Source organism: Arachis ipaensis, chromosome B10 (assembly GCF_059453495.1).
Source record: "Arachis ipaensis isolate K30076 ecotype BB chromosome B10, ASM5945349v1, whole genome shotgun sequence".
NCBI lineage: Eukaryota > Viridiplantae > Streptophyta > Magnoliopsida > Fabales > Fabaceae > Arachis > Arachis ipaensis.
Window position 1 is genome coordinate 144,078,660 of NC_142435.1, and position 14,837 is coordinate 144,093,496.

Sequence of the window (14,837 nt, forward strand, 5' to 3'; positions counted from 1 at the left end):
CGAGGAAGAGTTGGTAGCAGAGAACCAAAACGCTACTCTCCCGGCGGTGATATTGAATGGAGGGACTGGTGGATTGGATGTGTATGTTGATGATGATGATGCAGAAGACATTGATGAAGGAACGCGTGATAGGGATGACATTGTGAATAATAGTGGCATGGGTTTCGGCACAAAGGGAACAACTTTGACAAAGAGACGGGGGAGCTATCGGAACACAATGAAGAAGTAGTTGGGAAGAGGGTGGTTGATGATGGTGGCTCGGACAAGAATGAAGGAAGTAAGGGAAACAGAAATAATATTTTGGAGGAGCAGATACTTGAAAATAGAAAAACTTGGGATCTTGCGTTGGAATCAGGTGCAATTTTATACTATGAAGAAGATGATATTATGGCTATTCTCCAAGCACAGAATGAAGAAATTGCTCAGAAAAGAATATTGGCAAAATAGAAAGAGAAAGCAAGACGCTGCAGGCCCAAAAAAAAGTTTGTAATAATTTATTAAAATAATTTGTTCTTGGAATGTTATGGGTTAATGGGTGATGGAAAATTGAGCATGGTCAAAAAACTCAAGAAAAATATAAGTTGAATACGTTGGGCTTGTTTGAGATTATGTGGCGGATAATGACGAAGTTTGATGTAATAAGAATTCGGAAGAGTGGTGCTGCGGGATGAGAATATGTTGAGTCGGTGGGTGCTTCAAGTAGTTTACTGTTAATTTTGGATGAAATAATGTTTAAAATGAGTCGTTGTCATAAAGGAGAGTTTTGGTTGTGTTGAAGGGGTCTTACTAAAAATAATTTCAATTATGTTTTCTGTGGTGTACGGAGTTCATACAAAAGAAGAGAAATTTGTTGTGGAAGAAAAATTGAGTTATATTGCAGAATTATACCAGCCTTTAGGGAGACTTCAACGAAACTGTGCAGGTGGAGAGGAGAAAAATTAACAGAGTTTTAATTAGAATTGAAATGACAGAATTTTAGTAAGATTGGAGTGGTTAATGAATACAAAATTAGAAGTACACTATAAAAAGGAAGAGCACAAAAAATGGTTGATGAATTTTTTTATATTTTTTTTAACTTTTTTATTTACTTGTTGTTGTTCTTACTTCACTTATTTTGTTGAACTCTCATTTCAAAAAAAAAAAAGTAGAGTCAACTTTATATCAATTAAATTGAGAATAATTTAGTCAAATTAATTAAATTATCTAACTGCTCTCATAAAAAAGTTAATTGCACTTGAATTAATTAACTTGAATTTTTAGCTCAGCACAGTATCATTATAGTTTTAGACTTGAGATTTGGGGATAAAAAAGACATTTGATATCTTAGTCTTAAAGCATTTCCTCAGCAAATGTGACTTGAAAGACACACAAAACCTAACACAGATGTAAACATTAATTTCTAGTTGAGTAAATCGCTTCTTCGTCGAAGAATCTGGACGCCCAAGTAATCAACTGGACCCCGAACCGCAACTTGAGGCTTTCCAACCTTCACGCGGATGGCAGAAATCTGTGGGAATTGTGTCAGAGTAGTTATTGCAATCTTTTGGGCCACTGACTCCAGAAGAATGTGAGCCTTCCCTTCAATAATTTCCTTAGCAATACTGGCTCATCAAAATTCGTTCATATATTGATTACTTAGATTAAAGTTGCTAAGAATGAAGAATGCTGAATTCATTGGCAAGTGACAAAGAGGTAATAACTGACCCATAGATTTCGGCGTAACTAACTGTATCTGACAAGTGATCAGATATGCCTGATGCCCTAAGATCCATCCAAGCATCTATGTTTACCAAGAATTTCTGACCCAGCACCCTTTCTTCGGCTAATGCGCCGTGAAAACCATGAAATGTGCATCCCCTCAGTATGAGTTTGTCTCCGGTTATCAACGCATCGGCATCCATCTTTGCTGAAAACAATGGGCTTCTTTCGAACAAGTATGCAGTACCTTCTTTCAGTCAGATCGGAAGAAAAAAAAGTAGGGCTAGGACTCTGATTGTATCAAACACCTACGCCTAAGCCCATCCAACTAGGGCCGTGAAACGGGCTAACCCAGCCCATTTAGATTCGACCCATTAAATCAGTAGGTTAAATGAGCTAGACGTTTAAACCCGCTTTATTCGTGAACCATAATTTTTCAGCCTGAACTGTTTATGGTCAGGCCGATAAGTTAAACAGGTCAGCCCGTTTATCCTTTTATTTAATTTTCTGAATAATATTTTGATAACAAATATCACTTTTAAATCAAAAACCTTAAACAAACAATATTTTTTAGTTGATTGGTCGGATTTTCGGATCGGATCGAGAGAAATATCGCCTAAAGGTACTACTTTTTTTGAAAAAAATATTAAAAAAAATTTAAACGGGCCACCCGTTTAGCCCGTCATTTTTTCAGGTTAATCGAGGCCAATCCGTTTAGCCCAAAATTAAACGGACTTAATTTTAAAGGTAAAGTCTGCCTATTTAAATGGGTAAACGGACTGCCCCGATGGATTTGGCCCATTTTGACAGCCCTACATCCAAGTTGAAGCGCTCAGGAAAATAAAATGACATTAACTAACTTGGTTAAACTCATTCGCTTAAACAAGCGTTGGATATTTAAATCTCATCTTGTGCATACAACAATTTATTGATCAATGACAAATTTTTAAATAAAACTCATATTCGCAACAGATAAATTTTTAGGAAAATACTATAGGCAACTAAAAAAATAAAATGACACGAGTCAGCCTAATGATACCATCCCAGGGCTTTACCCTTGCCCACTGAGTACTATAATGGTGATTATCTTTTATTGCTTATAAAAAAAATAGAGTATTAGAAGTAGAAATTTATTCAACGAGCAGTGATAAATTTGCTTCTCCACTCAAATGATCAAAATTTCACGGTGTAAACTATTTTTATTTATTTGTTTATTTGATCAAAGATTATACATTATTCTTCTACAGTTCTACATAATTAGAGATATTCGGTAAACAAACTCTTGGAGACCAACATCCACCGAGTTCAGAAATTCTCCTTCATGTCTTTAGAACCAACACAAAGAGCATGCCGTTCGGCCTTCCTAACAACCCTATTATGAATAATTCTGAAACAAAAATAATCCTAGAAAAAAGAAATTAACGGACATATTCAACGAGTCAGTCAGAAGTACAACTTTTGTTGTGTATAATTAGTTCAAGTTCAAATCATAAAACATTAAAGAATGAGGTTTTGAATCCAAGAAAAAAAAAATACAATTGAGGCGAATCAAGAGAAAAAGAAATGTGCAGTTATCAAACTATTATCACGACTAGAATATAACTTAAATCAGCTAAAAGAATTGGTTAATATTTTGAAGATGCATATATACATGTAGCAGAAGAACAGGTGTAATAATCTATCCTCTGGGTTACTACCCTCTTTTCCCTTGGCTTCAAAAAGCTGTACAACTACAACATAATTCTATCTTATGCTTTTTGTTCACTCAACTAGTCTTTGGTAAAGCGCAAGGGTTACCGCTTAAGATGGCTGCAAATCTCAACAAGTCAGACAACTGTTCCGGCAACTTGTCCAAAATGCCTCAAGCTTTCCTCATTCGCTGTTGCTCTGACTAATTACACAATCAATTGCATCTAAAGTATTGATCTAAATTTTTCTGTAGAAAAGCAGATAAGCAGCAGAAGTCTTTATCGTGTCTTCACTGGCAGGGGCAACCCTGCTATCATCAAACTCATACCATTTATCATGGCTATACTGCAACGGAATAACCACATGTAGCATGTAAGTAGTTAAAAGGGATATATGCAAATGACAAAATAGTTTCTTCAATGTGCGCTTTTTTGAAAAAGAATAAGTTATATAAAAAGCCAAACTGAAAGCAAAGAGCATTGTCAAAATATCACAACAATCAAGATAAAGTAGTGGGTGATAATAATAAATTATGGGGGCAATAGTCAAGTGTCTTCACAGCCCACATTGTTTGCTACTCTGCCATAGCAATTAATATTCTTAATAATATGTCAATGAAATATTTCCTTAAACAAAGGAATTAAAAAGCCAATGAAAAATACAAAATCAGGGAAAAATAATTAATTCTAATGTTATAATGGATTAAGAGTAATCTACAGATGAGTGGTACTTACACGGACAAATGCTGTATAGTGACCTCCTCCTAATCCTCCATAGTGACAACTAATTGCATACAACATATAGTGGTTCGAAGCCTGACTATTTCGGTGGGCAACATATGTTGAGACATCCAGATCATTAATTGGAAAGTCCACAAATGTTTCCAGCTTGTTCTTGGAGTATCTGCTGTATGAGAACCTCTTCAAATGAATAACGAGGATTTCAGGCAATCTCCAAAGATCTAGTTTTTTACTTGCTTGTTGAGGCTTTTTGCAGGTAGGGCAGTACCTGTAAGTACAACAAATAGAATATCAAACATCAAACGATATCAATAGGAATGGGAATACTAATCTTGGTTTACATATAAAATATGATGATAACTCGGATTAAGGATATAACGTTTCATGAAGATTGAAGTTGCAGAATACAATAACAGACATGATTGAATTCTATATATCTACTAAGTACTAACCACATGTCTTCTGGTCCTAAAGGTTCCTCTTTCAAAAATGCTTCAAGGCACTTGTATATAGAAATTGATTCTTGTGTTCTCTTGGTGAACAACTGGGGCTTGAAAACCTCAGGCAATGTTTGGCTCAGGTAAGGAACATAATTTTTAAGCATCCTATCTGGCCATAAAACAACCACCTGCAGCTTCATGGATAACGTTGTAATTGGTAATGGTTCATTCAATTTTGTCCTTAAATTCTCTACTCCTAGGCCACCAGGTAAGCAGAATTCAAAGTCAGCCCACAACTGGGTGTTGCCCTCTGCTCCACTGGTGGAGTCTGCATCACTTCCTATTGCTGGGGAGCTAGTAGTGTCGCCCAATTCATCATCTTCACCAAGTTTTTTATTGACATCTTCAGCAGTATCAAACTCATCTAATCCATCTTCAGGGACCTTAAGAAAAGGATTGATTAACTTCAGAAACTCCCTACGAACATCATTTCCACAAGAAATACTGGACAACCTTGTAACAAGTGGAATACCAAACAGCTGATTTTCAAACGTGTCCTTCCCAGAACTGCAGTACCCAATACAATAAAATTAATATATAGAGTAAATAATTATTACAAAGATCATCCAGTAAAGTAATAAACAACAAGAATATTTCAGGAAAATGACCAACATATTGTGCACACCTGAAGTTTAACACCAAAATTTGCTTACAAATGAAGTTCAGAAATGACAACAGAAGGCTAAAGCATTCATCTGTGCCTATTTATACAGGGCATGTACACTCAACTGGTATTGAACACAGAGGTTGAGTATCTGACAACGACCACATGTTAACTTGTAAAATTATGACATCCCAAGCGAATAGTAAACTAGAGTTCTTTTCAGAAATAAATCTTGAGATGGGACCAAATGGAAAATTCTTAGATTCTCTTCCAATATGGCCATATGTACTCCCAACAGTTGAGGTCACACCATCTACCAAAATAATTCTATTAAAGCAATATCTCCAATTTAGGAGTACAGCTCCTCAATCAGAGATACACATATTTGTGAACAATGCACAAAGAAGCATGTTATAGGAACAAAAAAAAAAAAATTAATCCAGTTTGAAAAAGGAAAGGAATTAAAGAAAAAGAAAGGCTTACTTTTCCAGCAAACGCTCATGTGAGAAAACAACCAAGGGAGCATCTTCTTCATATTTTTGTAATCGATAAGCAACAAGTTTGTCTTGATCTCTAATTTCAGATAACGAATCAGACAGATCCTCAAATACACGAAAAATTTGATTCTTGTATATCTGTATTACACCCAAAAAAAGGCGGGGATCTTGAATGAGATTATTGACATGTAAAATTCTGTATTAGGATAATAAGTCAATGCTAAAACATCCAACATAATTGCATTTACTTAAGCATCTCATGCAACAAATTCTCCTAAGTGCAAAACTTTAGCATGATACCTCAGCCACTAAGAGGGTTTCATCATCTCTTAGAGAACAAGAAGCACTCAAAGCTCCAATAAGATTCTTGATTGTTCCACTTTCTGGCAGTGTTACTGTTAATGTAGAAGGCAGTGTTATCCCATCAGTGCTTATCACAGTCAGAGTCATAGTCCGTGTTGTTGTAGAAGGTAATGGAAGAGATAAATACATAAATGGGTCAAATGTGATAGAGACCTTCTTGCAAACAGGGCATACCAATGTCGATCGAAACTGACCCTAAGATCAAGGAACGATAAAATTCAATTTATGCGGAAATTGTTTAGTCAGAGAAATATGGAGAACACTTCGCGAAGAGGTTGTCAGTGTCACCAACTAGTCAACAAAATGTGAGCCCTAATTGCAATAACCAGTCCAAAATAGCTATAATAACACCTAATACGCTTTTGTTCTCTAATAGTAATAGTAATCAGACATACAACTTAAAATTTCTGCTTAGGGTAAATAATGGAAGGCATTTGATTATTTCCCTCAATACTTGTAAATATTGCATACAAAAGGAATTTATAAGACTTACTTGGCATAAATCAACAACAATGGAATCGTTGCGAGCAAGGTGATTTCGCCAGTACTCTTCAGCCACTTCTTCATCTGGACGGCCATCTGCATCCTTGACTTCATGATATGGCTTGCGTTTTACACGATTAAGGTCTTCATGTAGTCCATCCAACAAAAAAGCAAGAAGTTCCTACATATGAAAAGCTTATCTAAGCCATGAAATAATTTCAATCCAAGTCACTACTACAAATCGTCAGTGGTCAGATGCCAAGGCCGTAGGGAAACTACAACTGTTTTAATTTGTATTTACATTTAAATTAAAAAACTACAAAAGAAAAAGAAAACGAAAACAACAATAACACTAACTTGAGAATCGTGCTGGCTATAACCACTAAACTGAGGGGCAAAATTAGCCAGTTTTGTCTTGAACATTTCTGGTACCACAGGCCTTGCTCCGGGAACCCATAGCATTCTAAGTAAATCTCCAAAAGCTAAAGCAAGTTCTCCCTAAAACAACCTCAAAGTAAAAGGAAAAAACATTAGTAATGCAACAAAATAACATGACTAGAATTCACGAAGTAAACATAAAATAGGAAAAAATAGTATACATTCATTCCCAGGGGATTTTCATAATTGATCTCTTTACGATAATCTCCAAGAAAAAAATCAACAAGCTTTGACGTATGAGCCAAGCACTGAATAGCACTATTCATAAAACAAGTATTCCCAAGATTCTGCAATCCTGTCAAACCCAAAGTTTGAACTGCTTGATAGCTACTGCTTTGTATAGAGTTTGTTGATATTACATTGGGGATCACACAATCAGTGCTTCCATTCATAATAACACAGCCACTGTGGGAAGAACATTCCATATCAGACCTATCCACAATCATATCATTACTTCCATTACCATGCATTAACTCCGGAAGCCCGTGAACGTGCAACTCCAATAGAACCTGCATAAACATGGACAAACAATAGCACTATAAGCAGACCGAATAATTGCATTTGTATTTCAAACATAAAAACTATGAATAGATCTTGAACCATATGTATAATATTCAGAACAATCAGGAACACACATTCACTTGAATATCTAACTATCTACTAACAACAGGTTTCTTACCAGCTTCTTGGACCACCAACTTAAAATTTCATCAGCAACAAAACTGCATAGAAGGAACATAAAAAGGATAAAGACAAATCAACATCTACCTCCTTTCCAAGTTGAGAAAGAGAATCATTTGTCACTTTGTCATTGATGAATAACTGGGTTGTTTGCCCTGAAAAGTCCCAAATATGCATCTGCACAATGAACACCAGCAAATTATACATAACCAAGGTAACATTGAAGCCCATGCACAAAATCAATTAATAGTTAGATAACTCACTGGACTATGCTCAGAGTCGAATATGTCACAGGCTTTCTTGTAGAATTTGGCCACATTTTCCTGAAATCATGTCAATATATTATCACCCACAGATTATGCAAAACGCCACTTTGAGATTAAGGGGAAAAAAGCACAAGGCAAACTTATTCCAAGCAACACTCTTAAGTCTTAACATTGGCCAAATAACATTCAGAAAAGAAAACAAGCAAATCATTAATAGCACCTTTTGGCATATCTTTGCTACCAGTGAATTTGTTTCCCATGAAACATATATTCTAATTTGCAAGGGGAATAAGTCATGCAAACAGTCCTCCGCAAAGAAGAGGCTCCCAAAATCTTTCATAGCGTTATTAAAATCATTATACCTACAAGAAGAGTAAAATGAATCAATTTCAACCTCTGCCTGCAGAAGCTTTAACCGTAAATGAAAACAAATCCAGCACACAACCTTCTACCCAGTAATAGTGATAACAGGTTTAGTAATAACAAGTTACTAGTAGCGAGAGAGCACAACAAGTGGAAAACAACCTGTGCAGCTTAAGTCAAGGATTGAATTTACAAGTTAGCTCTTCATTGGATCGTGCATTGAACCAAATGGCATTAAAGAAGGGCACGCACAACAAGTGGGCTTAGCTACTCCATTAACTCTCATGCACTACCTCAACTTCTTGCCAAAACAGCGAATAACAGTTGAAAGGCATAAGGAGGACAACTACTCTAATTCAACACAACTTAAACCCCTAAACTATAGCCAAAACCGCCGCGTCCTGAAAGGGGAAAGAGAAATAAAACAAAGTGCAAACCACCACTCACCGTTTGAGAGCACGCAACCAAATCCCTTCAGGAACCAACGCATACTGACGACCTGAAAACCCTACTTCCAAACTGCTAATCTTCTCAGGGTCCTCTTCCTTCCTCAAATGGAGCAAAATCTCAGAGTCGGAGTCAGAATTCGACGTCACTGTGTACAGAACACCCTCCACACGATCTCCGTCACCTTCCGCCTCAATCCACCACCTTCACGCAGCACAAAAAATCAAACTCCATGAAAATGCAAGCAGTCCTAGATTCCAATCGCTTAGAGAAACAGGAAAAAAACGAAGTAGAAGATGGAAATAAGTGAGACCTGTAGGGGAGCAAGTAAACCCTCTCGTCGGGGAAATCGCGGGCGTCGTGAGGGTGGAGGTAGCGGCGGTTGGGGCGGGAGCGGTAGGAGTTGGAATCGAAGTCATCGGAGAAGTAGTCGGAGTGGTCGGCGAAGAGGTTGTCCATGGAGAGATGGGGTAGGGTTTGGGAGAGGAGATAGCGTGCGATGGACTTGCAGAGTCTGAAGGTGGAGAGAGAAAGTAGAGCGAGAAAGCGGGTCGGTTTCTGGAGCAGCCAACTCAAACGGAGCTTCTCGGAGAAACGGGTCATATCACAGAGTAACTCCTTCCCTCATCAGTCAAACTCATCACGTTTTTGAAACTACACACCGCTGACTACTCCGCTAAATTCCAATTTTATTTTTATTTATAACCTCGATAGATAAAGAATGGGAAATACCAACAACATGAACAACACGCTATATTTCAGGATTATTAGCCATTCAAAATAAAAATTATATCTAATTAATTTAAATTAATTTTTTTTAATTTATTATTTAAGTTGTTTAAAAAAACGTTATTTCCCATTATGATTATTATATTTTCGTGTAAAAATAACAACTGTTGATATTTGATACATTCCAACATGATTTAATTAAATATATTAGTTTATTTAATAATTTTTAATTTTTATATAAAAATATCTTCATCGTCTAAGTAATAATCATCTCTCCTTATGTACGTATGTATTACTATTATTTCTTTTAGAGTTAATTAAAAAAGAATAAATAGCTCAAATGACATAGTCTCCAAATACTCAATTAAGAGGTTGTGGGTTTGAGTCTCCTATCTTTGGTAAAAAAATAAAAAAATAAAAAAGAATAGGAATTAATTATTTTGTATTTTTGTTTTTTTTGCATTGTTATGTGAAGTGAAAAAAACTGAAAGGCGTGACCATGGGGAGTTGTGGTAAAGTGGGAGCGCGTGCGCATAGTACTGTGTACTGGTGAATCTGGATGGTTCCAGGTGCCACTGGGAAAGTGGCAAAATCAGATCAAGGGATTCTTTTTCTTCACTGCTGGACTGGTGTGGACCACTATTTTGGATTCACACCTTTCTCTTCTCTATTTCTTTTTTCTGCTAATTTAAATTATAATATTTTTTTATTTTTTATTGGTGAACATCTTATTAGTGATTGGTGAACATTCTCAATGCTTGTTTCGGCTTTCTTTTTTTTTTTTTTTGTGACTGCTTGTTTCGGCTTTTGATCATTGGTGAATGGTGACTGACCACCGAATCCCACTTATGTCTAATTTATACGTATTTAGAAGGATTTTTTATTTTATATATAATTTTTTTGTTGTTAAAATTTATTAAAAAATTTAATTTTGTTTTGATTTATTTAGTAATATTTTTAAAAGTTTAAATTTAAATCAAATCTAATTTCATTTAATATAAATTAATTAAATTATCTTTAGAAATTTAAAATCAAATTAGATATCTAAAAAGATTTGACTTATTTTTTGGTTAATTTGTTAGAAACTTATTTAAAGATTCTTTGTTATTCTTTTTTATTTAAATTTTGATGAATGAAATTTTTTTTTAATTTTTTTTGAGAAACTTAAATGTGTGTAGGAGAAAAAAAGAATAATTCTCTTAACTATTGTATTAAAAAATTAAATTAAAATAGAGAAGTCCCTTTCTTTAATTTTTATCCTATTCTAAATTTCGTTCGGTATTTTTTTTTTTATTGGATTTTGTATCTACCTATAATTTCATTCAGAAAACAAAGTTTGCACTTATATGTTAAGAAAAAGGGAAAAATTTACAAGCATATTCAATGTTGTTGTTCTGTAAAAATTTTCGTAACGCTAATATTTTTTATATTTATTTTTTATTTGAATTAATACTAAGTTACTAACCAATTTATTTTTTATTAAAATATTAGTCTTAGCATTAGAAAATAAATTAAAAAGATTATTATCTGAAATCTGAATTAAGAAAATTAAAAAAAAATGCTTAATATGTTTTTGGACGGTAAACGCTTGACAGCCCTATTTAACAATGAAATAGTCCAATAAACGACTTATACGGGTGAGGGTCGCAGCCCAAAACTACTCTAGGGTCATACAGAAAATTGTATACATCCCAACCTGTTCTTAGTTCCTACCCAAAAAACACGTGGGGCATAGAGATGCCCACAAAACCTAAACCCAAAAAAAAAAGTTATGAGCCCAAAGCTGAAATAAATAAATAAATAAATAATACCCTAAATTATTTTCTAAAAAACTTCTACTAGTTGGATACTATAGTCTTTAAACAAATTTAATAATCAAAATAATCTGAATCTTTTATCCTTTTAGATGAGTTAGTTCTCATATATCTGCGATAAAACTGGAGAAACTCAAGTACAGTCGATTTCACGCAAAGTTGATAGTTGAGAGCCGTTAAATGGTTTGACTAATTTAACTAAATTTTCATCTAACGGCTCTCAAGTATCAACTTCACGTGAAGTCGACTGCGCGCGCGCGCGCACACACACACACACATATATATATATATATATATATATATATATATATATATATATATATATATATATAATTTTTCTATTCGAGTTCGTGGTTAATATCATGAACTACTACTTTAATTTGATACACACACACATATATATATATATATATAATAATTTTTCTATTCGAGTTCGTGGTTAATATCATGAACTACTACTTTAATTTGATAGTAGAAAATTAAGTAAAGATAGACAAGGTTTTGGCAGGATATCTTAACTTCCTTTTTTTTTCTGACTACCCTTCAAAACCTTGTCCCTTTCTTTGCTTCTCGGTTGTTTCACTTTTAATTTGCCTCTTTGTTACTTCATACATATGTTTGTTTTCGATGTTTTCCCACCACATTCAAATTTACTTCAATCTAACGTCTCCTCCTGTTCCCAATCTTAATATAGGACAGCTTTTTTTTTATCTGTGACACCATGCATTTGATTTTGAAGCTCTTTCTCATAGTAGTTATAAGTCATGCTATATTATTTATTTTTCTCGTTGATTAAAAACTCCTACGACAAGCCAAGGATATATGTTAAGATTATTTGTATAAAAGTTTTAAAATTTTTTTAATTTTAAATTAATACATAATAAATATATTAAAATTTTAAATTTTATATATTTTTATAAAAAAATTGATCATCTTAACATGTGTCATTAATATCCATCCTTATAACAGTTGATAAACAAAAACAATATTTGTATATTAAAATAAATTACTAAAATCAATCACCATATATTTGTGTATAAATACATATATAATTTAATTTATTTTTAGTATATATTTTATATTTTAATATGTATTTTATATTGAAAGCTATTTTGATGATTAATTGATGCGAAAACAAATAGAATTAGTATATTAATTATATTAGTTAATTGTAACAAGAGAATACAAGTCTCATATTGTTTAGGATAGTAAACTTTGTGTTATGTATTAGTCCCGCATCGTTCAAATTATGAAGGCTTTTCATTCTCCTACTAGTATAAATAACTCATGCACCTTTTATTTATGAAATAGAGTTGAAATTGATTCGAATATGAAATAAGCTGTGTGCTTATTTTTTTAGCTCTTGAGAGTAAGAGGTGCATCATTGGCTTAGCCAACCGTGGAGTTGTTAACCTCGCCAAGATTGGTGATTCAAGCGACATCTAAAAACTTTTAATAAACTTTAATTTAAAAAAACAAAAGAAGTGAATAAAAAGTTTAGCATAATTTTGCCCTCTTTGTTCATTTTCCACTATATATACATGCAGCAATATGCAATAGATGCTGGTTTGTAACTTGTACGTAGGTTCACTTGTAGAGGAATAAATTGTATATATATACATAGAAGAGGTAACAAGTAATTGCAGCACATGCAATGTGTTGGTTTCTTGCGAGCAAAGAATATGTTCCTGTCGGCATGCATTTGAATGATTCGAATATCTCTCACTCATTATATTCCATTTGCACCTTCACCCTTGTCTTACACTATTTAATTTAATTTCTGGCGTATTCATATTCATGCCTTATGGAAACTTCTATTTTTACTACTATAATATAAAAATCGAAAACATATTTAAATAAATATTTCATATATAGTAAAAGTAAACGAGCCGTCGTGGGAGGTGGAGGGGGTGTGGCGGCAAGGGATAACAAAATCTTTGGTTCCTTAGGTGGCAGAAACATATTGGGGAAAATGACATACAAAAATGACTTCGGAATGGGGTCATATTAAAAAAATAAAAAATTGTAATACATACTTTTTGTTTTTTAAGAAATATTGTTGATTGGTTCGGTCATGTGTTATTGATATAGCTAGGTTTATGATGTGTGTATGCTCTGTTGACTCAGATTATCTTAATATTCTGTGTGAACAATTTAGAGGGAAAAATCCATGGCTTTTGTTAATTATTTGGGTGTTGGAAATGGGAGGTATTATTGGTTGTTAAGCAATTGCGAGATGGTGAAATATTTGTCATTTGTGGATATCATTATCATTTATCAATTGGTGTTGCTTTCTTTGGGTCCATTTCTCTCCCTTTTTCTAGTTTTACCTTTCATTTTACACTTTTTATATTTTAAATGGAACAAAAATAAATAGTCAAAATTTGTTAGAAGCAAAAAAAAAAATACTGAAAACAAAAAATTATTAACTGTATTACTGTTGAATTGTATTTTTATGCTACCAGAATAAAATTTCAATCAAAAAGAGCTTCTTACCCACAAATAATGTTAGAGGTGAGCTAAGCTGAATCATGTCAAATTCAAATTCGACTCAAAAATTGAACTCAGTTTATGACTCAACTTATTATTTACAATCGAATCTATTTATACAACTCAAACTCAAACTCAATTTACCAAAAACTTATAAATTAACTCAATTTACAAGAATATAATTTATAATTTTATATAAATAAAATCTTATATCTTTATCAATTATAATTTGATGAATGCTACTCTATTCTCTCTAAAATAACATATAAGTTACCCTTTTTAATGTGTCATATTTTAATTGGGTGTTTATTTTAATGTCATGAGAGTTAATAATATCTTGGAAGACGGCCTGACAGAAGAAGAAAATGGAACACCCAATAAAACGGTGATACTTAAGAGGCACAACGATGACGACAAAGGAGTGGAGAAGAGTAAATGCAATTAGAGAGAGTTGGAGTACCTTTTCTGGAAGAATGATTAGGGAAGAGAAAACAAGACACCCAATGAGACGGTGATGCTTGGGAGGCGTAATAACAACGATGAAGGAGTACAATGGGAGGAGTAAACGCAATTAGAGAAAGTTGGAGTACCTTTTCTAGAAGAATGATTTGAAAAGAGAAAATAAAACACCCAATGAGACGGTGATGTTTTGGAGGCGTAATGAGGACGACGAAGGAGTAGAGATGAGTAAACACAATTAGAGATAGTTGGAGTACCTTTTCTAAAAGAATGATTTGGGAAGAGATTCTGTCAGATGAGATAACGAGCTACAGCTTTACAAGTTCAGTCTGGCGAGGAGTGGTGCCTTCGAGAATTGAGCTTTTTGGATGGTTCGTGCTTGTTGGTCGAGTGAATACCAAAGAGAGATTAAGTAGGCTAGGCGTTATTATGCCCAATGATAATATCTGTGTTCTTTGTAAGAAGGAGGTAGAATCGGTCAAACATTTGTTTCTTCTATGTGACATTACATGGCAGGTGTGGTGCAGTTGGCTGAGGAGATTTGGGGAGGATTGGGCTATTCCTGGTACCATTAGG

The 14,837-nt window shown here is 33.9% G+C and overlaps 2 protein-coding genes across 2 annotated transcripts; both read right to left on the minus strand.

Moving 5' to 3' along the window:
- Nucleotides 1-1,295: 1,295 nt before the first annotated feature.
- On the minus strand, nt 1,296-2,036 carry LOC107623191 (dihydroneopterin aldolase 1-like). Its single transcript, XM_016325363.3, has 2 exons — nt 1,705-2,036; nt 1,296-1,601 (listed from the first exon to the last, which is right to left on the minus strand). Exons 1-2 carry the CDS (start codon nt 1,899-1,901, stop codon nt 1,400-1,402), a joined length of 399 nt encoding a protein of 132 aa, XP_016180849.1. The 5' UTR covers nt 1,902-2,036; the 3' UTR covers nt 1,296-1,399.
- Nucleotides 2,037-3,269: 1,233 nt separating this feature from the next.
- Nucleotides 3,270-9,447, minus strand: LOC107623190 (ubiquitin carboxyl-terminal hydrolase 8). Its single transcript, XM_016325362.3, has 13 exons — nt 9,083-9,447; nt 8,770-8,973; nt 8,180-8,321; nt 7,957-8,016; nt 7,781-7,870; nt 7,174-7,521; nt 6,932-7,072; nt 6,585-6,755; nt 6,029-6,286; nt 5,715-5,866; nt 4,580-5,134; nt 4,122-4,395; nt 3,270-3,732 (listed from the first exon to the last, which is right to left on the minus strand). Exons 1-13 carry the CDS (start codon nt 9,370-9,372, stop codon nt 3,625-3,627), a joined length of 2,793 nt encoding a protein of 930 aa, XP_016180848.1. The 5' UTR covers nt 9,373-9,447; the 3' UTR covers nt 3,270-3,624.
- Between the last annotated feature and the right edge of the window lie 5,390 nt (nt 9,448-14,837).